The sequence below is a fragment of the Paralichthys olivaceus genome, chromosome 6 (genome assembly GCF_024713975.1).
Source record: "Paralichthys olivaceus isolate ysfri-2021 chromosome 6, ASM2471397v2, whole genome shotgun sequence".
Taxonomy (NCBI): domain Eukaryota; kingdom Metazoa; phylum Chordata; class Actinopteri; order Pleuronectiformes; family Paralichthyidae; genus Paralichthys; species Paralichthys olivaceus.
This window is the reverse complement of record NC_091098.1, coordinates 5,448,672-5,474,536: the sequence shown is the minus strand read 5'-3', so window position 1 is coordinate 5,474,536 and position 25,865 is coordinate 5,448,672. Positions and strand designations below refer to the sequence as shown.

General features: G+C 41.0%; 1 protein-coding gene across 2 annotated transcripts in view; it reads right to left on the bottom strand.

Moving 5' to 3' along the window:
* The window catches only part of lamb2 (laminin, beta 2 (laminin S)), a 48,301-nt gene that overhangs the window by 19,415 nt on the left and 3,021 nt on the right, over positions 1–25,865 (bottom strand). For both annotated transcript variants that reach the window (XM_069526062.1, XM_020089354.2), the window contains exons 3-9: positions 10,614–10,786; positions 10,364–10,499; positions 6,878–6,951; positions 6,546–6,734; positions 4,761–4,824; positions 579–781; positions 372–492 (exon numbers count right to left, since the gene is read on the bottom strand). In XM_069526062.1, coding sequence (XP_069382163.1) covers positions 372–492; positions 579–781; positions 4,761–4,824; positions 6,546–6,734; positions 6,878–6,951; positions 10,364–10,499; positions 10,614–10,786 — 960 coding nt within the window. The remainder of the gene's footprint in view (positions 1–371; positions 493–578; positions 782–4,760; positions 4,825–6,545; positions 6,735–6,877; positions 6,952–10,363; positions 10,500–10,613; positions 10,787–25,865) is intronic.

Sequence of the window (25,865 nt, the reverse complement as noted above, 5' to 3'; positions counted from 1 at the left end):
CTCGCGATACTCACAAGCGAGAGAACTGCAGCAGTAACGAGGAGGAGGACAACAGTGGATATTTAGGCGAATTTAGGCGAGTCAAATTTTAAATGTCGGGGTTTTCAGACAGTTGGATGACACCACAGGAGGCATTTTATTATTTGCTTTCTGTTGTTTTTTACGTTTGAAGAATCTGTCCCCAGTTACTTCAAATGTATTGGATTTGGCTCTAACACTGTTTACCCCTGAGACTCCATAAATGTCTTAAATGTGGACTCAAATACTTCACCCACCCCTCCATTAGCATTGTGCTGAGTGGATAATGAGTGAATTCATTTTTCAGTGAACTATCCCTTTAATGTCCATTGGGCTGTCTCCTCAGGACTCACTCTTGCAGGCGTTGGTGTTGCGTCCCTCAGCTGGTTTCCAGGGCAGGTCATTGTGGAAGTCATCACATAGCTCACAGTTCAGACCCTTGGTGTTATGGTTACACACACACCTGCCGTGAACCTTAAAACAAGACGAGAGGGAGGGAGAGTTGCTGCAAACTGTTTGGGGACATGTGTGTGTTTGTGTGTACGTGTGTGCAATCTCACCATTCCTTCTATATCATCCCTGATGCCGTCGATGGGTGCGCACTCCGAGGCGTGGCCGTAGCAAAAGCAGTTTCCTCGTACGACAAGTTCATATATGGCGTAGTAATACTTCTCCTTTATTTCTGCTCTCGGGTCCAGCAGGTTGTCTCCCAGTGTGTGAAGTCTGGTGAAGTTCACTCTCAGGTTGGTGATCTTCAGCTGGTCTGAGGACATGAAGACAAGAAGAGACTAAGTGGAGGAGGAACATGGTGCAGATCATTTCTTGTGGACAACTGCACAAAAGCACCTTTCCCCCAGTCTGGGCCAGTGGAGCGGGTAAAAGCTGTGTGGCAAAGCATTATGGGTGAACAACAGTTGATGATCTGAGATGGTCTGGGGAGTAGTTAGTCCTCAGAGATTTGAGGCACCATGAGGTTATATGGAACTTTAGGATGCGCAGTTAAAATTCTGATGGCGTGATAATATTCACCACATAAGCAATTAAAACAATTTCATAAGTTGTACCTACACAAAAGGGCAAAGACTTTTCAACTTTTTAAATCATTTCAAAACAGCATCTCGATTCATGGATCTAGATGAAAAATATCTGGCATGTTCAGAGGACTGATATTGATAAGTGTGTGTAATTTGGTGCAGATCCAAAATAAATGTAGATATATTGAATTTAAATGTTGTTTCATAAGGGGATTGCGGGGCCTTGGTATGTGCTCGACTGAGTGCAATTCTAGTTAAAGGTATGGATTTGCTTTGTGTTACTTTCCAACCACAGCATCACAAAGAAGGAATTTCAAAAGTCTAACTTTGATAGATCCCACCTTTTTGACAAATTCATACAGATGAAGCCTCATACTCTATTTGTTTTTGCTAAACTCCAGAGTAGGTTTTTGCATTGAATGGATTTGTATTTAAAATTATGAACGTTTATTGCTGATTTCTGTTTTTTGCAATCTAAATGACATGTATGAATGAAGTAAATTCCCAGAAGATGGAAAATCTGAAAATGACAGACAGTAATGGAATGGGGTGTTGAAATGGTTCTTCCCACATCCTGCCTCTTTACCCTCCCTTAAATTATTTGGATATTAGTTTTTTACTGGGTAGAAAGATAATGACTTCTTTCCACAGAGATGTGTTTGTCTTATCACCTTGTCAATCTGATGGCAGAGCAGTGGATGGAACACACTCTGCTGTTACAGTCCAGCTGTTCACCAGAAAACACACACACGCACACACACACACACACACACACACACAGTACTACAATATTGTCCCTATAAAATCTGCATACCAGTAGGCAGTAGAGTGAATACCTATTATCATATAACTATGATGATTATGCACATTCTTAATTTAGCAACAGAGTAACTTCAGTCTATATTAAATCTACTTCTAAATCGGTTTTTCTCCACAAAAATGAATACGACAAAGATTTAAAACAGTTCTTGCATTCTGACTCTCCTGCCATTTGAAACCCTGCTGCAGTTGAAGCAGCAGTCTCACATTAAAATGAATGAAATGCTTCATGGGAGGATTTATATTCTTCCACACTCTGATCCTACCCCTCTGACTTTATCTGCAGCAACAGAGCCCCACTCTGACAGACAAGAGCTAATCCCTCCGGCTACACTACACTATGGCAGTGTCTGTTTCCCCTCATGCAGTAATATAGACCAGAAAACTGAAGATATACATGGAGTTGAGTAAGAGGTGCAGACGACCTTTTTTATATTTCAAGCGTGTTTCCTGATTAGTTGCAATGAAGCATTACGGTTCAATCAGAAAGATGTCTCATTTATTCACAATTCCCTTTCACTCTCCTCTTCTAATCAGCTCATTTCAGAACATCCTCAACATTTTCTAGATCTTCTTACCACTAAATAGACTAATTTACATCCCATCACATTTATCTCTGACTGTGCATAGCAATACATGTTGTTCATTCTTCAAATGGTGTCTCTCCTGATTGAAATAAAATCACTTCTGAAAGACCAACATGATTTGACAAATAGAAGCGTCTGTGAGGCTATGGTGCTTTAACTAAAGGTCAAATGATGATGTTTAGCAGATATGTCACCATGCCAAGTAAGAAACGTCTTAAATTATCCCTTCTTTATTAGATGACTAAGTCTACAGCCAGTCTAATGGCCCGTGAGGTTGTTATTGGGCACAGCAGTGCATAAATGCTAAGATCAGCAAGATAACATGTTCATGACAATGCTAACATGGTAATATAAGCATGTTAACATTTTGCAAATTAGCAAAAACTGCAAAGTACAGTTGAAGCTGAATTTAATTAGTTTTGCAGGTACTTAGCCATAGACCAAAACTACCAAACTACTGGAAGAAACTGCTAATGCTAATATAGGTGCAGGAAGTAGTTTGAGGTGTGATAGACCAAAGACTGCCATCCTTTTAACAAATCACTAACGTGGCTAAAAACACATTAAAAAAACTTGTATGCTTTGATCTAGAAACATTTTTTATTTAAGTTAATAGTTATGATAGAAAGTTATTATAAGAGACAAATCAACAGCACATTTTATGTTCCGGTGTCAAAACCTGAGGGACAAAAATCTCTATAGTTTCAGCATTTCTTTAAACAAATGCGAACATCCTACAATACCATGAAAATACCTGCACCAGATGATATAGAAATATACAGAGGAGCTAGGATTATTAATGAATAGGGAGTATTTGGAAGTGTTATGAAGTGCTGCTTGCAGGGCATAGTAGATCTTAAGTTTGTGGTATAAAATTTGAAAGGCCAATTTAACAAATGCTCGACACAGAGAGAGGCAGTCAGACAGAGAAGAAGCCTCCATGACGTGCTTCCTCTAAGGCTGTGTATTATCCCCAAAGGCTCGGCTGGTCAAATGCTTTGCATGGTAGATGGTTAAGGTTTGAGTCAGGGTCGGGATGGGGGTTATGGTCTCCTAATTAAGGATGCAGAATAGGTTAAAGTCAGGACATAATGTTCAACATTGGCTGCATGTTGATTAATTCAGTCAGTCTTTACAACAGCAGACAGTAAATATGGATTCTTCAGCTGTGAAGGGGTCAGAGCTCTACAACAGGGCCAGTTACATCGAGTTATTTAACAACAGGACAAGTCAACCTCTGCTGCTGCAGTGGAAACCGAGCTCGGGTTTCTGGGAAAGGCTCTCATGTCCTGCCAGTCTAAACAGGAGGGCCAGGACAGCGAGGCTGTGTGGGAGAGAAACAGCTGCTTTTCACATCTCTCCATGGCTTCCACACAGCAGGGCCATGTTTCACAGTCCAGAGAGAAAAGCTGTTCCAGTCCATAATGTGTCACAGCTGGATAACAAGAGCTAATTGTGTAAACCGGTTTGATTTAGGGTGACAAATGTGAACAAAGCCAACGAAAGAACAGGAGATACTTTTCTGTGGAATAACTTTTATTGTTTTGATATGAGGGTATGATTTCCCATATTATTGCTTGATTTAAACCACTATATTGTATTTAATAAAATATTTCATGCAGTATTTATAGCTGATGTTACAACTGCTGTAGAGCTTTAAACTTTTATATTCCCTTAAACTAAGGAAACATCTGGCTGCACAGTAACAAACAGCAACAGGGATGTAAGTTCTACATTAGCTGATATTATTTAATGCTTTGTAACAAAAAGAAATGCAAAAAGGGTATTGTGTTTGTCCAATGCCCCTTTTACAACAACGCCCTGTTCAAATCTGGTATCATCATCAGTCCTGAGAGATCAGATCTCCTGTTACCACTCTTGATTGGATCTCACGTGTCTGTGTGTGTGTGTGTGTGTGTGTGTGTGTGTGTGTGTGTGTGTGTGTGTGTGTGTGTGTGAGAGAGGGAGAGAAGGAAATGTAAAGAGGGACTGAATTAATGAATGCCCTCATCTATTAAAACATTTTAACACCTATTTTTTTTGTATTCATTATTATGTGGTGATCAGTGTCAATATTGTGGTGATGATTACAAACAAAACAACAAATGGACACTGAGAAGTGTAAAAATAAGTTTAAACAGCATTTGCGTTCACGGTCAGTGAATTTGGTCATGTTTCTCAGACAACTGCCAAATGAGGTTTGGGTGATCGGATCTCAGGACGCAGTTGATACCAGGTCTGAACAGGGTAATGGTGTATCATCAGCTGCTGTTAAAAACATGTTTGTGTTAGTGTGACCTACTCTGGATGCTCGGGCTGTATGGATCTTCGATCCTGATGGCTGGCTCCAACACTCTGTAGATGACCTGGACCAGGGAATACATATTATTCAGATTTATGCAGCGTGAGTGTGTGCACAGAAGATGTTGTGCTTTTTCTTTTGCAGAAGTTCAACAGTTTTGTTTCTTTTCCTTGCTTAACACTGCATGATTTCAAATGCAGCAACTGATGAACTGGAAACTAGTGTGTGCCCTGCTACATGATAAAGGAGGAGTGACTTGGCATTATGGGGAATTTGCTTACTTGGATCGTTGAGTGTCAAGAAGTTCAGTCAAGTCTGCAGCTTATATATAAATATAAAGAGGGAAACAGCTGGAAAGGCTCTGATGATAAGATCTGCCCACTTCATCTTTACATTTTAATTATCATCACATTACATCCTACTACAATTGGAGAGTGGTTTGTGTGTTTGTCGGCTACTCCTCCAAAGTCCGTCCTCCATTCCCCTGCAAACTTTCCCCTACTCACTACATAGGGACGTCTATGTAGAGGACTATTTAGTGAGCTCATAGGCAAAAGAACTTTCTCTGTGGCAGTAATTAGCTTATATCACTGTCGCATATATGTTTATTTAACACTGAGTATTAATTATTTTAGATAAAAAGCACTTTGAATGTCCGTTTGAATGTAGAAATAAACTTTGGGATATGCTGCTTTGCTCTTATTCCATTTTACCACCCCCACTCACTAATTTGTCTCTTGGCATTCATTAAAAACTAACTGCGCCTTCACAAATATTGCATAAACAGACTGTTTAAAACCAGTGGAAATGACGGAAAACTTTTCGGTATTCAGTTATTTTTGATAGGAATAGGACGGAGTAGAATCACAAGAGAGAGAAGGCTGGGACATGCTGCCCTCTCCTCTCTCTACCATTTTTCTTCTGTCAACAACATGGGAGACTCCCAACATCAGCCAGAGACAAGAAATGTACTTTTCAACATGATTTATTGTTGAGAATAAAACATAAATCTAAACAAAACATAAATTTGTTGCAGCTCAGCCCTGTTCAGTCTATTCTCTTCTCTTGTGTTTCTGCTTCCTGTGGCAGATCTGCTGCTGCCGTTTAATCAAGAGGGAGCAATTGGCCAACTAACCTTAACTTTGTCGTTTAACTCTCCCTGGTTCACATAGAGGTTCTCTGATGAGCAACCTCCACAACGACACTAAAGCAGCAGGTCACCACGCTGACAAATGAGCAGACCAAGCTCGATCACATGGTCCAACAGAAGGACAACATCCTCGTGAATGAAACTCAGAAAAAGCACGCTCGCAGCAAAGCCTTCATTTGCTCCGTCACCATGCTCACTGCTAAACACAATGAGTTTAAGAGAATAGAGGAAGATCGCAGGGTGCGGTGTGAGACCATGGAGCAGAGCATGGCAATAAATACAATAAAAAAGACAAATATGATGATTTCCTTAAAATTCTTTAACTTAGCATGACTAGGACTATGTAGCAGTTTGCTGCTGCTTACAGTCTTTATGCCAAGCTCATAGACTGAGAGAGGTATCAGTGCTCTTATCTAACTCTTGGGGAGAAATAACAGGATCATATGGAACATTTCCTTGTATGTGCATGGACATTAGATGTGAAGCTTCTTATCCAAAAAACACTCTACTTCCATATCAAAATCAATGTATTATGTAACAATGAGTGTCAAACGTTTGTTTTTCTTCACTAAAATAAAATGTGCTTTAGTGTTTGCGTTGAACAGCTCAGGCTATTTCTTGAATCAGACGCTCACCTCTCCCTCTGTTGATGGCTCGATGTCAGAATAACGCGACTCACAGATGACATCATTAATGTTACGCAAAGGACCCTGGGAGACTCCGGGGAAGGCTGCGGCGCAGTCGTGAGCAAAGTAGCGGTAGACCTGCCAGGTGCGAGCGAAATCTGCAGAGCGCTCAATCAGCATGGCCGCTGGTCGGAAGGTCTGCAAAAGAAGAATGTCACAGTGTCACAACACTTTTAATGGAAAAATACAACAAGGTACAGCACACCTGGAGTGACTGTGAGTCCTTCTTTTTAGCTTCGTGTAGATGAAGGTGAAGTTGGTAAACCAGCTTTTATTTTTACCTTGTAGGTCATGATCAAGTGAGTGAAATGAAACTCTGCTTCCAGATCCAATTGGATAAAGACATCAGACTTTCCTGAGAGAGACACACACACAAAGATAACGATACAGAGAGATGGTGAGTTTATATAAAGCCAACATTTTTGCCGGTTATTTTAAAGACGTCTTAAATCATTTACACTTATTTTCCATCTCTATCATACATCTCTGACAGATGGATGACAGAATGTAGTGGTTAGCGACAGTAAAGTAGCTTCCGTGCTCTTGGCTCGAGGAATGGCATCTTGACAGGAAAGCACATTCAGTCTTGGCAGCAGAAATATAGCGAGCGAGTCGGAAAAGCCCACGCACTTCCTGAGTTGTAGGGCATCAAATATTCTGAAAGGCCACTTTACTCTGAGAACTACTTTCTCTCATGTTCTGTGTGCAGCACAAAGCCAAGAGGACTTTCCCATTCCTGTGTACGAATACATAAAAGCCACAGCACATGCATTTGACATCTTACAAACTAAACACTGTAATCCAGTAACTTTTTAAAGAAGAGAACACACATCTCTTTTAAACACATATTCAAATCACTAATGAAAAAACAGCTTACATCCATGTATCCTGGGGAATCCCCAGTTCAACATTTGCAGGTGATGAAAGTGTGAATACGTGTGGCACACGGTATTTACCTGATGCAAAAAGAGTAATTGCAAATTAAGATCTTGCATACCATAAACCCTTAAAGATAGGTGCGAAGGATCAAAAACTCTTGACATCAATAGAAAAGAAATCTGAAGAATCTGAAGTCTTGTAATGTAGGGAGTTAAACACTGTGTGGGATTCCATGATTTTCTACTGAGGCATGTGATTAAAAAGTCCAAAGCTGATTGGTCATGTATCCTATGGTCACTTCCTTTCAGAGTCACTCAGCTCGTTAATGGCCTCACAGCCTGCAACTCAGCCATGTGCTGGAGCTCAACACTTTGTTTCAAGAGGCAAAAATCCCATTAATTCTCTAAATATAGATTTTGATCATCAGTCATAATATTGTAACCATGCTATGTTTTTCAGAGTCCAAAAGTGAAAATTGTTAAAGGCATTGTGAAAATGTTAAAGTGCTCGGAGTGGTTGAAAAAGCATCATTCGCAAAGGTTTATGGGATGTGTAGTTCCTTAACTCTTAAATTGATTACACAACCTTTGCTTTTTTTCCATTTTTCAATATTTTTTTACTCTGAATCAATTTTTTTTTGTCACGATTCATCTCCTAGATCATTGGCGTGGTTCTAACTAACATCAATAGAGAAAATGAATGGGAAATGTACTTAAGGAACCAGAGACATTCTAAAGGGCGATCACTACTATGCTCTATTGGAAGCCATGACTAACTTATGGTTAAAAAAGTGTTTTTTTATGCTTTAACACTGAGTCCAGGTACAGATTTTTGTAGCTACTTCATTTAACGTACAAACTGGAGCTGTCTTCCTGATAAATGCATGTAAACATACGTTAAAACAATCCACCACAAATCAACAGTTGACAAAGGCACAGGAAGGAAAGAAAAGGAAGGGTGTGACCCAGTCGTAGAGGAGGAAATAAGAGAGAGATGGAGAGGGGGAGAAAGAGAGGTAGCAGGAAGGGAGTGATTGGATAATTCAAAGAGTAAACGTTTAGCCTGTCTAACTGAGGTGTTTTAGAGAAAGTCATACATACTCAACTGAGAGGAGAAAGGAAACAGACACACACCTGTTCCTCTGTGCAGCTGACACTCACTAGCTGTGGCTTATAATGGCTGCTTGTATGCATGCAGCTCCAGGAAATGACCATTCAAATAAGTGAGTGCACACAATCCAAGCACTGTAATCCATATCAAATAGGCCAACTGTGCACAGTGCCACTTTGAGCACAGAAATGCCACTAAGATGCCATGGAAAAGGATCAGCAACCAGGAGTAAAAATAGTCACCAAACTTCCTGTCCCCCTTCTCCTTCTTCTGTTAGTCTGTGTTCTATTCTGGGTCCTGTAGTGATGCACAGTGCTGTCATCAGCAGCAGTCCATTCCAGTGTCATGGCTCGCAAACAGCTGCAGTGAGCCTTGTGTCTGACACAGAGCTCAGCACTCACTCATTGAGATGGAGATTTATGGACACCTGGAAATACACCAGTTTAACTCACTATACTGTCCTTCACTCTGTCTTAATTATTCCATCATCTTCCACTTTTATCTTTGTGTCTGAGCCTTAACGTTTCTCCTTCCCCTGTCCTCCCCTTTTTCTTACTCTGCTGAGTAAGAGGCCAGAGCAGAACCTACCCTGTCATTAAACTTATCTGTAGCTGGTCCGAGGATGTTGGCCACAGTGTCTGGTTCTTTTTCCCATTTTCTACATAATTTCTGCTTCAGAATAACCACTCAGTAGTCTTTTTACATCTCTGCCCCTCTATCCTGCCTGTATTTCTTTAATATAATAGCTTTCATATACAATTAGAGGCCAAATTAACTAATTAATTGTCATTCTATTCTACCAACTTTGACGAAGCCAAATTGAAACACCAGTCTGAGAAGTTAACGCTTTTATGGGCACTTCAAATCTATTACTGCATTGGCTTTGATGAAAGGTTTAATGCAAATTTCTATGCATGAATATGAAATATCTGTGATGAGGTGAAAAAAAATATAGACAAGACTCTTGAGCTTAAATAAAGAGCAGAGACACTAAATTAGAGCACATAAAGCATTTGAATAATTCTCTGATGTCTGTGTTGTTGCTCTTGTCCACAGTATTTAAAAAACGTTGCTGTCAAGTTACACAGAGAATATAATTAAAGTTGGTTACATCAATGTTGAGAGAGTTTAGGTTAAAAGAAAATTGAGAGTCTTGGAGCTTTGTACTTAAGAAAAAGATTCAAACATTACTAACCCTTCATGACAGAAGAAAACTCTTCAAAGATTGTGTATGGAACGAGAAATGAACCCAGTCATCTACTTGTATAACTGCTAGTGAACGACAGCAAAGCTAATGTAGAAGAAGAGTAGGGTGAGGTGGAGGATGAGGAGCAGGCAGGAAGCACATGAGGAAAGCAAATCAGTAAAAAAAAGCTGATTGGCAGCCTTTGAAATATGGTCAAAATCCCCTTCTATTCCTGAGTTTTGAATAATGTCCATAATAGTTTGTGCCGAATGAAGTTGACTTTTAACCATTCTGTTATAAAACGTTATAAAACGTATAACACTTCTCCTATTAGACAATTGTGTGAAACAATGATTTGGGTTATGGTCAAATACCTTTTCATTTGAGAGGTTGCGGTGACTTTTGACCTTTGACCACCGAAGTCTGATTCATTCTTGAGTCAAATTTAGAACAAACGAGCCCAAGGCAAGTTTTTTATGTTTGTTATAATCAGATGGACATACTGAACATCCAAAAACATAATGTGTGGTCCATTTTAGTTTGTAAAATGCCATTTTCAAATGAAGATGTGCAGAAAATGAGGCCTTCTCACCATTCTCAGATTGCCACCAGGACTTCTTGCGGTGAGGTTTGAAGGTGGTGATCACGTTCTCTATCCGGTGATTGATCGTGTTGTAGACGGGGTCATATGGCCGCCTGGAGTCACAGTCGAAACACTTCTTCTCATCCTTCAACAGGACAGGGAAAGGTCAGTGTCAACAGGTCAGTGTCAACAGGTCAATGAGAAACACAGAAGTGACACAGACAGGCACGAAACTCAAATTTCACTTCATTTCACTGACCTGAAGATGACTGACGATACAGTACGGCTCTTTTCTCCTCATCCCACATGTGGATGATGCCTTCAAATTCTTCTCTCGTCCAACCAGCAAGTCCCCTGTTGCCGGGTAGCAGCTGCCATGAGCACAGCCGTGGCTGTGGTCAGGCTCCTGGGCAGCGGCAGCAGCAGCCAGGACTGTGAGGGGGGGGGAAACAAGACAATTAATTACAGTCAGCAGAGAAAACCAGCGCAGAGTGATTTGACTGATATTTTAATACAGCACATATTCATGAGCTTGAGCTTGCATATAAAATTGAAATTGAAATCAACACCCTTTTTTCAGTCAGAGAAAAAGACACAACATGAAATGCTCATGAATAACTTCCGACTCCAGGATAAAGTGCAGACAGGCTGTAAAAAGGATTTTACAGCAACACTTTATATTCCCCCTTGTATTTATGACATATCCTCATTTCCACTCAGATGAAATCACCCTCAGTGTTGTGATCTACAGTTACAGTATATTATACCAACACCATGTCCAGAATAAAAGCCTCCCGGGTATTTCAGATGAAGTCTCAAGTGAGCACAGAGAGTGCAATTTCTTTAGAAAGACTGTGATGGGGTGTTTTGTAAAGTAACTTCACACCCCCTTAAAGTCTGTGTTGACCTTCACTGGTTTAACGTCTCACCTTGTTGCAGTGATTTACAGGTCTACTCCAGGTCGCTGCATATCTGACCACACCCAACCAGGTGTCGATGAAACAGAGATGAAACAGGCTTCAAACTTTCAATCAGAGATGGCAGCAAATCACTGCTTTTCCACCTGGTGTTACTCCTGAAGATAAATCAAATGCTGCACTAACACTGATATACCTATAACATCAGGATATAGGTCACTCATTTGTATGACTCTGCATGACTCTGGAATTCAAAGCAGTACAGCTGAGAACTACAATCAGACTCTACAACAGCAATGCCAAATCTTTTCTCCTCTGCTCAAAATGCTGGCGCGTAGTAAAAGGAGACATGAATAAGATCTACACCTTCCACAGTGGATGCATCAGGAAAATATGGCACCTCTCTTGGCCTAAAAGATCCCTAATTAAGAACTTTACAAGAAAACAAAGAGTCACAGTCTGGTGCTGGATATCAGACGCCAGCGATTACTATGGCTTGGGCATGCCCCCCTCAGATGGACAATACCTTGAAAACTATAACCAAGCCCGCCTAAAAGAAAGTGGCGGCAAGCTGTGATGGCCAAGCTGAGAGAGATGGGACTGACATGGGGACAGACCCAAGCAAAGCCCAGGACAGGCCCAGATGGTGGTAGATCATTAGTGCTTAATGCCCCGAAAGGGACAATAGGACTAAGTTAATAGCTCCCTCATTTTTGGAAGGAGACTGGGATCTAATTTGTAAAAAATATCAAATATCATCTTAAATAATCTAATTGTTTTCAGTTTAAAATACTAAATTGCTTCCATTCAAATGTTTAAACTAAAGCTCAGAGATAACGCACACTTCTGAAAGGAACTAAAAGAATGCTTATGCACACACTAAACTTTTTGCTCATCTGACTTAACAAAAAACGCACAGCCAACTTCAAAATTGACCCTGGTAAATGGCTGACCAAAGCCCTAATTATAATTTATTATTGTACAAAAACCTCATAAAGGTCATGGAGCATAGGATTATGGTCTGGACACCCCCACACACACACCTACAGGGCTACTGCCTGATCAAGAGCTGATTCAATGTTGGGACAACATCCAGCGGGAGCGGGATTATCTCAACGAAACCCTGCAGGTTAACAGGCTCCGCAGTCTGCAGGGGTCCCAAACAACTGACCTGACATGAGGCCCCAGATACAGGCTAAATCTGGAGACACACCAATGCAGGTCATACAGAGGTTGACTTGAACCAGCATGGTTGGAAGCTTAAGATCTCAAAAATCGTTAAACAAGTATTTAGTATTCGCTCAAATTTAAACATTATGTGAATAAAAGTAAAGAAGCATTTTAAGAGATAGTGTGTCTGTCGGTGACAAAGAACCGGAGCCTTCTTGTGACTTAAGAGCTGTGCTATGTGTGGGAGTTAAAATAAACCTTGTAAACCTTTGTGACAACCTGCAGACGCTACATTACATTCCACTGGACATCTTGATGAGAACCTCTCCTCCCCTCTGGGTCCTGTAGTCGCTGTGTGTGTGTGTGTGTGTGTGTGTGTGTGTGTGTGTGTGTAGCTATGAGGAAATCTGGTATGAGGAGGGTGCATGGGGACCCAGGGGTTCAGCTGTCAATCTATAGTCTGTAAACAACAGGTGTTTCTAATCCTCCCTCCATACTGTGTAGAACTATATATTCTATGTGGAAATATGCAGCATGTAAACACGTCCAGTGAATCAAATTAACAGGGTTTATATTCACATTCCACAACAGATTAAAAAAGTCCAGGCTTAGTCTTCTCCTTAGTCTGTGTTATATCATCAGTGTTAAACATTCACACATACACAGCCCATAACCCGCAGCTTCATTTGAGTAGCCTGTTGCAGCAGGGTAGTGCTCCTCATACATGACAGAAGAAGTCCTGGTGTCAATCTGAGAACCGCTAAATACATGAGACACATTTTTTAGTTTTTCTCACACATATCAGCGCACTAAACATGCCTGATCTTTTATCAAGCTCCATTAATGGTTCTCTGAGAAATCAACAAAAGTGTAGAAAACTGTCCTCCCTGGATCGGCCCCTGATCCAGATCCACACCAAACTTGAATGGGTTCTTTCCTGACCAATACTGGATCTTTCTACCAAGGGTTTACGTAATCCTGTTAACTAACAGACAAACGCAGATGAAAACTTAATCTCCTTGCAACCTTTCTCAAATTTATTGGGTTGTTCTCTCAGTTTTTTGAAATTATGTTTCTTAATTAGCCTGTATCCTACTTTAATAGCTTGTACTTTTTGTTGCAAGCTAAATTATAACATGAAGCTAAGGACATCCCTATAGACAAGTCCTACCACTTGGCAGCCTTGGCATCTCGGTAACGCTCCTCGGGAGTTATAATCTATTCACATGGTTCTCGATTGGGACAGTTCATGTGAAAGCCACCTCAAGTCAGAAAACCATAACCAAAGGTTTTGGTACTCGACTTGTGTTGCCAACATCATCACATCAATTTTCATTTTATACACTTTGTAAAGTAGGCCTACGATGTGCTTGAACAAGGAACATTTTTCAAAATATATTCAATGATGTGTGACTTTGCTCAAATCTATAGAGCTAACAGTAAACAAGGAATGACTTAATGGTTCACCTTTCTGAATCAGGAACTGTGCATTGATGTTCCACATATAATTGTCCCCTATCTTCACAGCACACAGTGGAAAAGAGGCCCTTACTCACTAAATATAGACTGTGAATGAACAGATCTTAACATTGTGAGCCTGCCATGATGTCAGCTTTCTCTGTAATTGTGTGCCTCTGCTGCCTACGCGCCATCAGAAAGTGAGATTTCATAAACTTTTTAATGCTGACAGGCATGAAGAGAGACTGTCTGCTGTACCTGCCAGAGTCTGGACGGTCTCAGGATTCTCACTGATCAACATAGACAGAAACATCGTATTATCACAGCCTGACGCAGCTATCAGGTCTTGACAGGAGGCCTGCTGGGAACTGTGCGGAGTTCACATGGACACAAACACAATCCTGACCCACTCTCTTGAGGAAACCTGTGTTTGCCTGGTTTCTGTACAAGTCTCAGGTTGGTGCCAGCATAGTGAGTAACAAGTCGATATAAGGTTAACACACTGTGGGTCACAAACACACATCTACAGCAGAACAGCCCCTCTAATTTTCAAGTGAATGCAAGCATCAAGTATGTACTTGTTGACTACGCAAAGACATTTATTAGACTAACAAATACAAGGTAGATCTGAGCTGCTCAGCATTTATCATTATCAGCAACAACTGACATGACAGCCGTTGATAACAGAGGCCTGAGGTCGTTCCGTTATCCTTTATCTAAGTGTGAGAGACAAGAGGAAGAGAGTGTGGACAAACACAAACAGATTTGAGGAAAGACGAGGAGACACAGCACAGAGCTTTCGTACAGACAGACAGTGGGAAACCCCATGCAGACGAAACTTGATATCTAATCAGAAAACTACTGGCACTCTATCAAAGGTGTGTGTGTGTGTGTGTGTGTGTGTGCGCGCATGTGGTGAGATCAGGGAGGGTGGAGGAACGGGAGTGAGGCAGACGTCTGATGTGTCGTCTAATCATTGGTTTCCATGTTGTCTTTTATCTTTGTGTGTTTTCTGTCTACGTTAACCTGCACAGCCTCCACACCTCTACTCACAGCACCAGGGCCGACTGTGGCTCAGGAGGAAGAGCGGGTCGTCATTGCTTCTGCCCCACTCCCCCTCATTCTGTGTGCCAAGGTTTCCTTCAACCCCAAATTGCCTCTGACAGCTGAGCTGCTAGTGTGATGCGTGATACATTAAGTGATGCCCATAGATCCACTGTATTAATGTGTGAGTGTGTGGCAAAAACTGCTCTGTAAAGAGTCTTACTGGTCTTATAGTCTTGATGGCCTCTGAAAGTAAAGAGCTTTGAGAGGCCATCAAGACTATAAAGCTCTACATAAATACAGACCATTTACCAGGTGAGCTGAAATAACTGGGTATTAGGGGTTTCTGCCTCTTTTTCTTGAGGAACATTCTTTTTTAACTTATCCTTATGGTAACTGTGGTGTGTGCTACAATATGGAACATCTCAGTCAGTTAAATGTCTATGATAAGGAATATAAACAGTGTCGTTGATGAGGTATTTCTTGTTATTGTCACACTGATGCTGTAACACACAGGCCTGACAGGGGGATGATGCCGGAGTCGCATAGTTGACGGTGATCAGATCACTGCTGCCTTGATGCAAACCAGAGAGAGAAGCAGATGCCTGAGGAGGTTAGGAAGGTATGAATAGACACAAATGGAAGGTGGTGTCTATCACTTGGTAGACACTTGTATTGAAAGCTCTTTAAAATACTAAAACTAGTTTCAGAGTAGAGGCTCTAACTGTGCAGGTGAAGGTGAAGAGTAAAAAAGGATGAAGGAGATGCTGATAAGTGCACCAAGAAGAATTTGCCACTTTTCTCGCACAACATTATGTATAAGACATTGACCTCTGTGTAACCCTAAAGCCCCTGACACCATGGCTTCAATTCCCGAGTAAAGTATGTCTCTGTAACATTAATACTCATCGCCCCATCAAAGATGTTAATTTAACATTCAAACAAAACAGGTGTTACTTCAGAAAGGTTTGACATCCTTGGAAAGGCCCCTCTGCTGAAGGGTAGACGAGAAGATTGGTAACCCTGTCATGTCCTTTAGTTAAACATAAACTCAGATGTAACTCATTTAGCTGTGCAATCACTCATTTCTGTCTGTGCAATCCCTTTCATGGTATACATGCTGCTCTCACTGTAGGCCTATATATTATTTCTATTTCTTATTAGCACTTTACTGTTTTTTTTTTACTGTCTCCATTGTAGGACTAATAAAGGATTATCTTATCCTTTCCTATCTCAGTGTATCATTTTAAACCTAAGTTTGGTGGTAAAAATAAGTACCAGACAAACAGGAGAGTGTTATAGACCTCATCCAACTTGTAGATAGACAGTTAGACACAATAAGCAAATCAAGAATATAAAGCTGTTGTCAGACACGAACTCTGCACAATTGAGTTTGGACTTTCTCCAGAGTCTGTCCTTCACAATGCAGAGGTGAGTCTCTGCTCAGACACATTGACAACAACAAACCTCTGGAGCGTTCAGGTGTGGGGTGGTGCAGCAGGCAGAGGCTGGAAATGATGTTTTAACTCCACTGCGGAAATCATGTTTTTGCTTACAGCACATTGACACTGCCGTCAGCCCTAATCACCGACATGTGGCTGCCGTTTTCTCATCCTAAAATATTTGTATCTTAATGTTTTTTTTCATTTTTGCTTTTTTCACATGTCTCATCAACACATCTTCTCGCTCAATCATTCAGAAGATCTCCTGTCATGCTCTCACATTGATCCCTTTGCATATTACTTTTGTTTTACAAGAAGACAAGCACAAGAAACCCAGGACATTTGTGTTGTCATATACAGCCCCTCCAGAGAATGTCAGGAAATGATCCAGAGTTTAGCGTATGTCTGAAAGCAGCTTAAAGCTCTTTCCTTGAATCACCAGTTATGTCTCAGGCTCAGCTGTGAGACGATGTATTTAGTAGTGAATAGAAGTAGGTGGTCATTTTTGAGCAGAATGTGGTTTAGATGAGAGGAAATATGAATGGTTTCAATCTGTGTTACAGGTAGATTTGGGTTTTTTTGTTGGTTGGACAATTTTTTTGATTGATATTAATTGATTTAAGGTGGAATACTCACAAATTCAGCATATAGCTGGCACTTAAATATATAATATAATGAACCCAAAGTTTCACTTTATCATTTTGGGGATGGTGGTGGGTTTATAGTGGTTTACAAAAGCCTTGTCTCAGTGTGATTGAAGGGTGGTCAGGCAGTTGACAAGGAGAGTGGAGGTTGTGGGGCAATGCTTTTGTTACTCTCCCTCCATCTGATACTTAAAAGTTAATCTTATAGCTTCAAGGACAAAATGAAAAGAATTGATGGTTTCTTTCCTTTTTACTTCACCATAAATGGGATGGCGGAGAGGAATGTAAGCTGACAGCTGAGAGAAGAAAAGGGGATGGCAATGGTGCTGCTGGTGTGTGTGTACGCGAGGGTGGGGGTCTCACCTCACAAAATACTCCTGTTCATCCAGCCGTTAGCCTGTAACAGTGGGCTACGCGCTTTTCACCCTGCACCATACTGTGCACCGTTCCGTTCCTTAGCCTCTTAAAGCCATACATCACAGTAAGGTTTATTATTGAGCTGCTCATAGCACCACATGTATGTCAATGTTCATATAACAGCACAAAGACAAGCGTTATATTAAGTGTTACTGTGGCAGCTGTTAAAGCCATCAAACAAGTGACAAACTGTCCACTGTTGTGAACCTATTCAGGGCTAAAAGAAAGACATGATATCATTATGCTCATGCTACAGGACAGTGAAATCTGACTCGAAGCCAGCACGTCTTCCACATGAGGCAATGCTTTAACTGTCAGAGGCACTGATACAGAATGCAGCCTGCAGGGTATCCTCCCATGTTTATCCCCCCCCCAATTTTTTTTTTTCACTTTTACGAAAAAGTATAGCTATGTGTGCTCGTCTGCTCAAAAGCTTAGTTTATGATTATCTATTTTATTTTACAGTGCAACAGATCAAATAAAATAAAATAAACAGCATAAACACATCATGTGAAAATAAAAAAGCTTGAATGTGGTGGCAACCAAATAACGTGCCTTAAGCAGAAGGCCCCTGGTTCAACTCCCAGCTGGCTGAACCATTTACTGTATTACTGCATTGATATTCACCAAATCTCTCATTTAAAAAATTGTATGCAGTACTGTATGATAATATAAGAGGCAGGAGCTCAGCCAGGTAAACAATGTTTTTTGTCTTTATTTCCAGTTTTGATCAAGTTGCAGACTTTTTACAGAGGAACTATTAGCTTCAGCCTCTGTCTCATTTTACAGCAATGAGTAATCAGTGACTGCATTAACATGGAGAGCAATATTAATTTGCAATATTAATTTACATGAAGAGCAATATTCTGATATTAACCAAAGTGAGACCACAGTCTGAATAAGACACTGCCTGTAATCAGCATTTTCTGATTTTCTGAATAAGGTCATAATCAGAATAAACAATAATCAAATTAGGGCATGTAGAGTTTTCCATGTGGACATGTATTCGACTTAGCCACATTATAATGTTCTACTAAAGTTTGAAGAGTTTTTTGCGATATCGACATACAGCAGTTACCAACTGCTTGGTGACGGAAGCCTTGTGGACAGGATACTATGAACCAGTCACGTTTCTGGAGAAATTGATATAATGCTAATATGTTCATTAGCAAGATAGCAGGAGCTGATAAAAGTGAAATAAAAATGAGAGGCTGCTTATGTCTGTTTCAGTTTAGTGCTTGAATCCTCCACTGTTTCTACTGTAAACTGATAATGTGCTAAATAGCAATTCAAATCTGGAGTTGTTGTGACAGTAATTAAAAGAACTGTTTGGCATTTTTGGAAATATAATAATTCAGTCCTGCTGTCTATACTGTGGTTTGACAGACAATTTATAATACGTGTATGAGATCTTTAAATTGAAAGCTAATATGTCATAATATGCTGTTAGGGGGGACAGAGCTTTGTGAAGGGCCAATTAAATAGCTCTGAGAGATTTTGGACTGTTGTGTTACACAGCACCACCACTACCCTCATCAAGTGACTTTTGAGTCAATGATGCTCTTCTCTGCAGAGTTCCCAGACTTATAGACTTGTGGTGGCCTGACATCTTTTAAAGAAACGTTATGCAAGTTTCCTATTAATTTGTCAGCCATCTGTATCCATGTGATCCCACAGAGTCACTAACTCTAACAGCTCTATGTTTGTGTGTAGGGGGGGGGGGGGGGGCAGGGATGTGGCATCAACATGACACATTCCACTGGAACCAGCCGGCGAAACAGTTTGCTGTCACATCAACCGGCGTAAACAATGTCGGAAACCAAGCTGAACAAACAAACAGATTCACAAGAAAGCACACAAGGACACCATGTTTGCTCAGACAGGATGCAATGCTGGGGGAGCTCGAACGCTGAGCATATCAAAATGACAGCATGGTCGGATCAAGTATGTGCTCGGCCATCCGGGCAGTGAACTGACAAGAATAGCATCATTTTAACACAGGCAATGATCTGCATGACAAACCTGAGCGAGTGTGGGACTAGAAGGCTGCAGGGATATGTTTAGCATGCACCATCAGAGAAAAGTCAACAGCCTTTTATTTTTAACTCTCAGTTAACTAGTTTACATTCTCCCTTGCCATGTCTCGTCCTCTCTTTGCTCTGCACTTAGCTGATGGATGGTCAACTTCCACAGCCAAACATCCAGCTGTTCTCCCCCCTCCTCGCCTCTTTATTAATGCCAGCCCTCGCCTCCCATCTATCTTCTGTTCTAATGACTCCTTCCTCAGCAGGTCAGACTCCTCTCTCTGCCCTGCCGTTCAACCTCATCACTTCTTTCATCCTCCCTTCTTTAATCAAATCCCAAGACCTCGCCTCTAAAAAACCGCCGCTGACCTTAATGTCACGCACCATTTTAGAAAATGAGGAGTAGATGATGTCCAAAACAGATCTGTCACTAGTGGTGTGAAAAGTGCTGGCAGAGCTACAGACCCACCATTTTCTTCTGTATGCTACTTTTTTTGTTCATGGATGTGTATAAGTGTAAAATAAACATTTGATGCACTAAATCTGCTGTTGTGCAATGTTGGGGTTTTGTTTTTTCAAACAATCAGCAAGTTTGTCTATGAGCTTAACTACTAATGTTGTCCAGGGAGTTCTGTAAATGTTCTATTTGTTGTGGTGTTCCCCATGGTTCAGTCCAGGGCCCCATTTGTTTGTGCATGCAACCATTAAGCTTTATCAACCAAAACCAGGCATCTAGTTCCATCGTTTCACAAATGCATATGATAGAAATGATCTGAACCACTTCAAACCTCTTGGAAATTGTTTTCTTTTTTGTTTTCAGGAGTAGGCCAAAAGAGGCAACCTTATTTTGATCTATACATGTAAGAACATTTGCCAAAGTAATTTCTTTCACAGAACAATTACATTCAACAATAACCTATAGAATTAATTGATTTCAAGGTTACTGTTTTCGATTTGTTCCATTCCCTCTCATTATCTGTTCCCCACTCCAGGTCTAAAGTCATCAGTGATATGGCATCTAATATTCTGGAACAGCCTCACTAGGTAAGTTTTAATTTAAGTTAAGTAGCGGCTGCAAATCATGTTGGTAGAGTTTACGATTGCATATAGAACATATGCATATTATATAGAACATCTATACTTCTGTTTTAAAAGTTCGGCCCATCAGACTACCCCCTTCCACACATCATTTAAGTGCATAATTTTCTTTGTTTTAATTTCCATTAAACTGTGATCTATTTAAATATTTATTTTACTTGTTTAAAATTCTACAAAGGCTGCAGAGAATATTTTGGAATCTGTCCAGAAAAGGAAACACAAATCCTTTTGCTTCAGAGAACTCATACTAAATATTAAATGCATATACATAATGTAAAAGACCTAGATTTGTGTTTGAAAAAAAAATTGCATTTCAAAAGCCAAAAACCTTCATTTTCTGTAGCCTATATTTGGATTGTATTCATCATATACAGTGATTTTACTTGGCCTGCTCTTTGACAGTCCCTCAGCTGTTTCTGAGTGTGTCTGCACGGCTCTCAGACAGACCGACAGAGGGTCCCAGTGAGTGAGGCCAGACACCGGCCATTACACAGGCTGTTATATTAACAAGGCCTGGCACTGGGAGGCAGCTGGTCCCGTTGGAGCAGACATTCACATTCCAGTCCCATCCTGGAGCTGTCTGACTCACTCTGATGTGAAAGAGGAAATATGAAACAAGGCATCATGAGCAACAGGTGGACAGTGGAGAGTGGGAGCTGGATGGGAATCCTGCCCATCCTGCGTCTGCCCGGCTTTCATTCCCACATGTCTGCAGTTACCGAAGATTTACAAACACTCGCTTAAAGAAATCAAATAAAGTCACACTTCACGGACCTCTATGTTGACTCTGGGAAAACAAAGGCCTAATATCAGACCATCTATGAAAATTAAAAATAATTTTGACACAGTTTAAAAACTAGCACTGTGCCCTTTACACAGTATTTCTATTTCAAATTTCTTATGATCTTTCAGTCCTTAGCTCAATGGAGATCTATCCATAAGTGGGACCACCACAAACAAGGGTACAAGGGTGCAGCTACAACCTTGAAATTTAACAAAGTGCAGAGGAACTCAAATGATTACGATGATCGTATCTGTAAAATTCGTCTGTACAGCCAGTTACTGACCACAGAGTCTCTGCCATGCTGCCTGAAGCTGAAGTAATCCCCTCAATAAGAGGCACACATGGCCGGCAGATGTTGGAGACCAGCTTATCCATCGGTTACTCAGCCGTACAGAGTGAGCTACAGTGGGTTTGGTTAGTGATTGCGACGTTGTGTGTTTGCCCTGGTGCTCAGCAGCTGCTCTGGGAGACGAGCGAACGCTGAGCGAAGTGCAGATGTGTTCGCTGTAGGTGCTACTCGGAGCCTCTGATGAAGAAAATCTGGCTTCACTTAAAGAAAACTACAGCACACGTGGGACTTGTCATTACTCCGGGCATGTGGTTATCATGTTTGCATGTGTGTTTTTGTGCCCTGCATGCCTTCCGCAAATTTAAAACATTAAAATAATCTTGCTGTTTGTTGTGTGAATACATTTGTACTTAATTACAAATACTTGTGGCTGTGTTTTTAAATTGTAAACAGAATATTTGTGTTGTGACTCTCTTGGGGGGTCAATAATGTATTTATAGTGACTATTATGACAATTAAATGATGGAATTGTCTTCCTGTGTTCGAGAAAAGTGTAATTTAGAATACACAAGGGTGTGAGTGTGAGGTCTGTTGGCTTTATGTTTACCCTGAGAGAGGTTAGAGGTGACCGAGAGCAGGAGAAAATAAATCTGACAAACTGCTTTAAATAATACTGGATGTATTTTTCCTTTTTGGAAATTGCTTTTTTTGCATTATGAAAACTAGTGTAGGGTCTGTTCTAAACCTTCCTCTTTGGAATGAACTGTGTACTTGGTCTGTGGTAATGCTGGTTGCAGCTTTCTTTATGAAACTGTAAAAGTGCAGCGATTGAGCCACAGAAAGTAAAGACCTGCTGCTGGACTCAGTCCACAGAAACCTGAAGCTGTCCCCGCTGCTGTACAAAGAGCTGTCCACCTGACACCTGTTTATTCACAGTTTGGTGAAGTTCAACTCAGTACACAGAACTCTGAAATGGAGAATGGGTAGTCATTGACATTGTAATGAGCGTGCCTGTTGTCATAAACAAGCTGTTATCAGGATCGACAAAGTTACTTAGGTTGATGAGTCCAGAGCGCTGGTCGCCTGTTTATTCAGTATTTTTCAACACTTTGGGCCTTAACAACACACATGCCAAGTGTAAAGCTGATAAGATGAAGGGTTTTCAAGATATGTTTCCCACAGATGGACAGACAGACAGAGACGATTAGTAGAAAGATGACTTATCAGACTCTTAAATGCTGATGCTGCACAATCCTTAATATCTGCATATACATTGTTGTTGCATGTTATTGTAGTTTATTACAACAATCGTCCTCAAACAGTTCTAGCAAATCAAAATAATTAATCTTAAATGGGTTTCAATATGATGACTGACAGACCAAGATGGCTGTGAGCAACGTGGAGAGGTCTACTGAATCTCCTGTCTGGACATAATATTTTCTCAGAGGGAACACACTATTGCACTTCCAGCATTCGGTGAGATGCTGAGCCATATGTTTTGTTGCTCTGGTTGGTTGAAGGTCCAATTGAGTGCAGAGGTACTTCTATCTGTCACCAGTGATGACTGCTCAGAAACTGAAAATAAACGTAGAGGTTCCAGAGCCAGTCGCAAATTCAAATTGGCCTGGAGATGCCAGGCAATATGGTTCAGTGTTGGAAAGATGCAGGTGTTTACAATTCATGGAGCATCTAATGAATGTAAATCCAAAAACACTATCAAGTTGCAAAATGGGAAATGCCGGCCTGACATAAATCTATCAAAGCCCTGCAACCTAATGGCAGCAGAATAGTGACTTCCTGAAGTAATTTATTCATATTATTAACTTGTTCCCTCTGATGAGTTATACAACGTCATAAGGAAGTTTCCGCAGGCTGCTTGTTGATTTACATGTAGGAAAACGAATAGCTTTCTAGAACGGTGGTCAAAGTTAGTCTAAATCTCTAAAACATGATGCTACGTCAGCATGCAGGTTTTCAACTCTCATGTCAGTGTCAAATACAGTGTCCTGCAACACACACACACAAGACAGCTGGACTATGTTTACAAGCCACAAGATTTTATTAGACCAAGTGTGTGTGCGTGTGTGTGTGTGCGCCGTGTGTGTGTGTAATTACAGGGCTTCAAGATGAAACCACCACACAGTGTGGCTAGAGGTCACCCTGTCTTTTTTGACAAAATCAAGCTCTGAAATAACTCAAGAAAATAACATTAATTCCTTCCTTCCTCCTTAACTCCCTCAATCCCTTCCTTGTTCTGTGACTTCGTCCTATTTTTCTTCCTTCCTTCCTACCTTCTTTTCTAACTGCTGCTTGTCTGTTAAGTGTGGAAGTGCCTCAGTGTACAACACAATCTGTTATTGGCCTGCTATTAGACTTGCCCTGCGGCCTTCAGAAATCAACTGAATCTGAAATGAATGTGTCACAGTTAGTGACATGACAGAGACAGAGTCCAGCCACACTGCAGCAGAGCACGCAGCATGTTACTCTATGTTTCACATGTCATGGCTGTATTTCTTTGTGTTACATCAATACACGACAGTGCATTATTTCCCTCCTCTACATTCTCTTGATGTGGCTTCACCTTGTCTGGTCTCTTAGGGTACACAGAATCCCTCTTTAACCATCTGACAACAAGTAAAGCTCTGGTTATATTTCACCTACACTGTGTATACTGCGGTGGAGCACTGTCGGGTTCCCAATTTCTAAGATATATCAAACTGAAAGTTTGTGAGTTTCATTCATCTGCTCAAAATCTACAGCTGGAAAATGCCCATGACATTTTCTGAGGTCATGTTTGAAAGTGTGTTTCTGGGTAAAAAAAAAAAAAGAACCTTCACACAGACAAAGTAATTTGGTCCACATTGTTTAAATCAAGCACAGAATATAAAACAAAATCCCTCATTATATTAAATTATTTACACCACAGGTCCGAACATCATCAGTGAAACAGGCCATGTTGTTGTGATTGTTTTAGGGCGTGTTTAATAAGTCTGCTTGATAACTGCACTAATAACACTCAGTTCACTCGTTACTGTCTTTACTGTGGTACTGCTCACCTCCTCACTGTCAGCACCTGCATGGCAGCTCCATTCAGGTTCACCAGAGTACCAGCCACCCCATTGTTTTCAATGTGACCAGCTCTGTTTCATATTCCTCCTCCCTGCCCCTTCCTCCTGCCCTTCAAGTCCTCCTCCTCCTCCTCCTCCTTTATCTCCAAATCCTCTATTCATCCAGAAAAGCCCCTGCCAACAGGACTGGGAAACCTAGCTCACCGTCTTTTCATGTAAACAAACCTGTTCCTTCTCTCTCAGCTCACTCCTTCTCCCCCCCGCCTGAACTCTTTCTCTCCCTTTTTTCTCTTTGTCCTCATACTATCCAACCCATTCTCTTTTTCGGCCTCTCTCTCTCTCTCTCTCTCTCTCTCTCTCTCTCTCTCTCTCTCTCTCTCTCTAGTGCCGGTGGTTAGGAGGCTTTACCGCACCATTGTTCTGGTATCTGCACATTTCCGGAGGCTGGTGCTTACAAAGGCCTCAGGAACACACTGTCTCACCCCCCCACCACACACACACACACAAACACACAGACACACACACACACACACACATAGACCTGCAAGAAAGGTGAATTACAGAGGATTTACTTTGCATCATGAGGCAAACCCCGATCCTCTTTCATGTTAAGTTTCCCGTCCTTCTTTCCTTCCCACTTCCTTCCGTCCTCCAGAAGAATACTGAGCTGGTCCCTCCCTCAGCTTACCCCAACAACGCCACTTCATGAAAAGTCATGTGCATTATAGTTTACAAATATTATTAATGAGGGGAAAAACTTTTTAAATACTAAAAAGTTACATCTAGCTTGAAATTGTATTTATATGAGAGAATCTCTGCAGATGCATGTACACACACACAAACACACACTCACTCAGTTTCTTAAAGATCTTCCTTCCACCCCCACTCCAGAGAAAAGAAATAGAAAGTGAAAAGAGAAAGACAGGAATTGAGGCGCTGCAGCTTCTTTTGTCACTGTGATCAGCTTGAGACCTTTCACTCTCTCTTTCTGTTTCTCAAACACACACACACACACACACACACACACACACACACATACACACACACTCCAATTAACCCCGTGTCTGACCCAGGGGTTTGGACCCTTGACCTTGCAGCTCGTCCTCTGAGGCGTCCGCAGTCTGAACAGACAGCTCCCTATCTCTGTAATGACAGT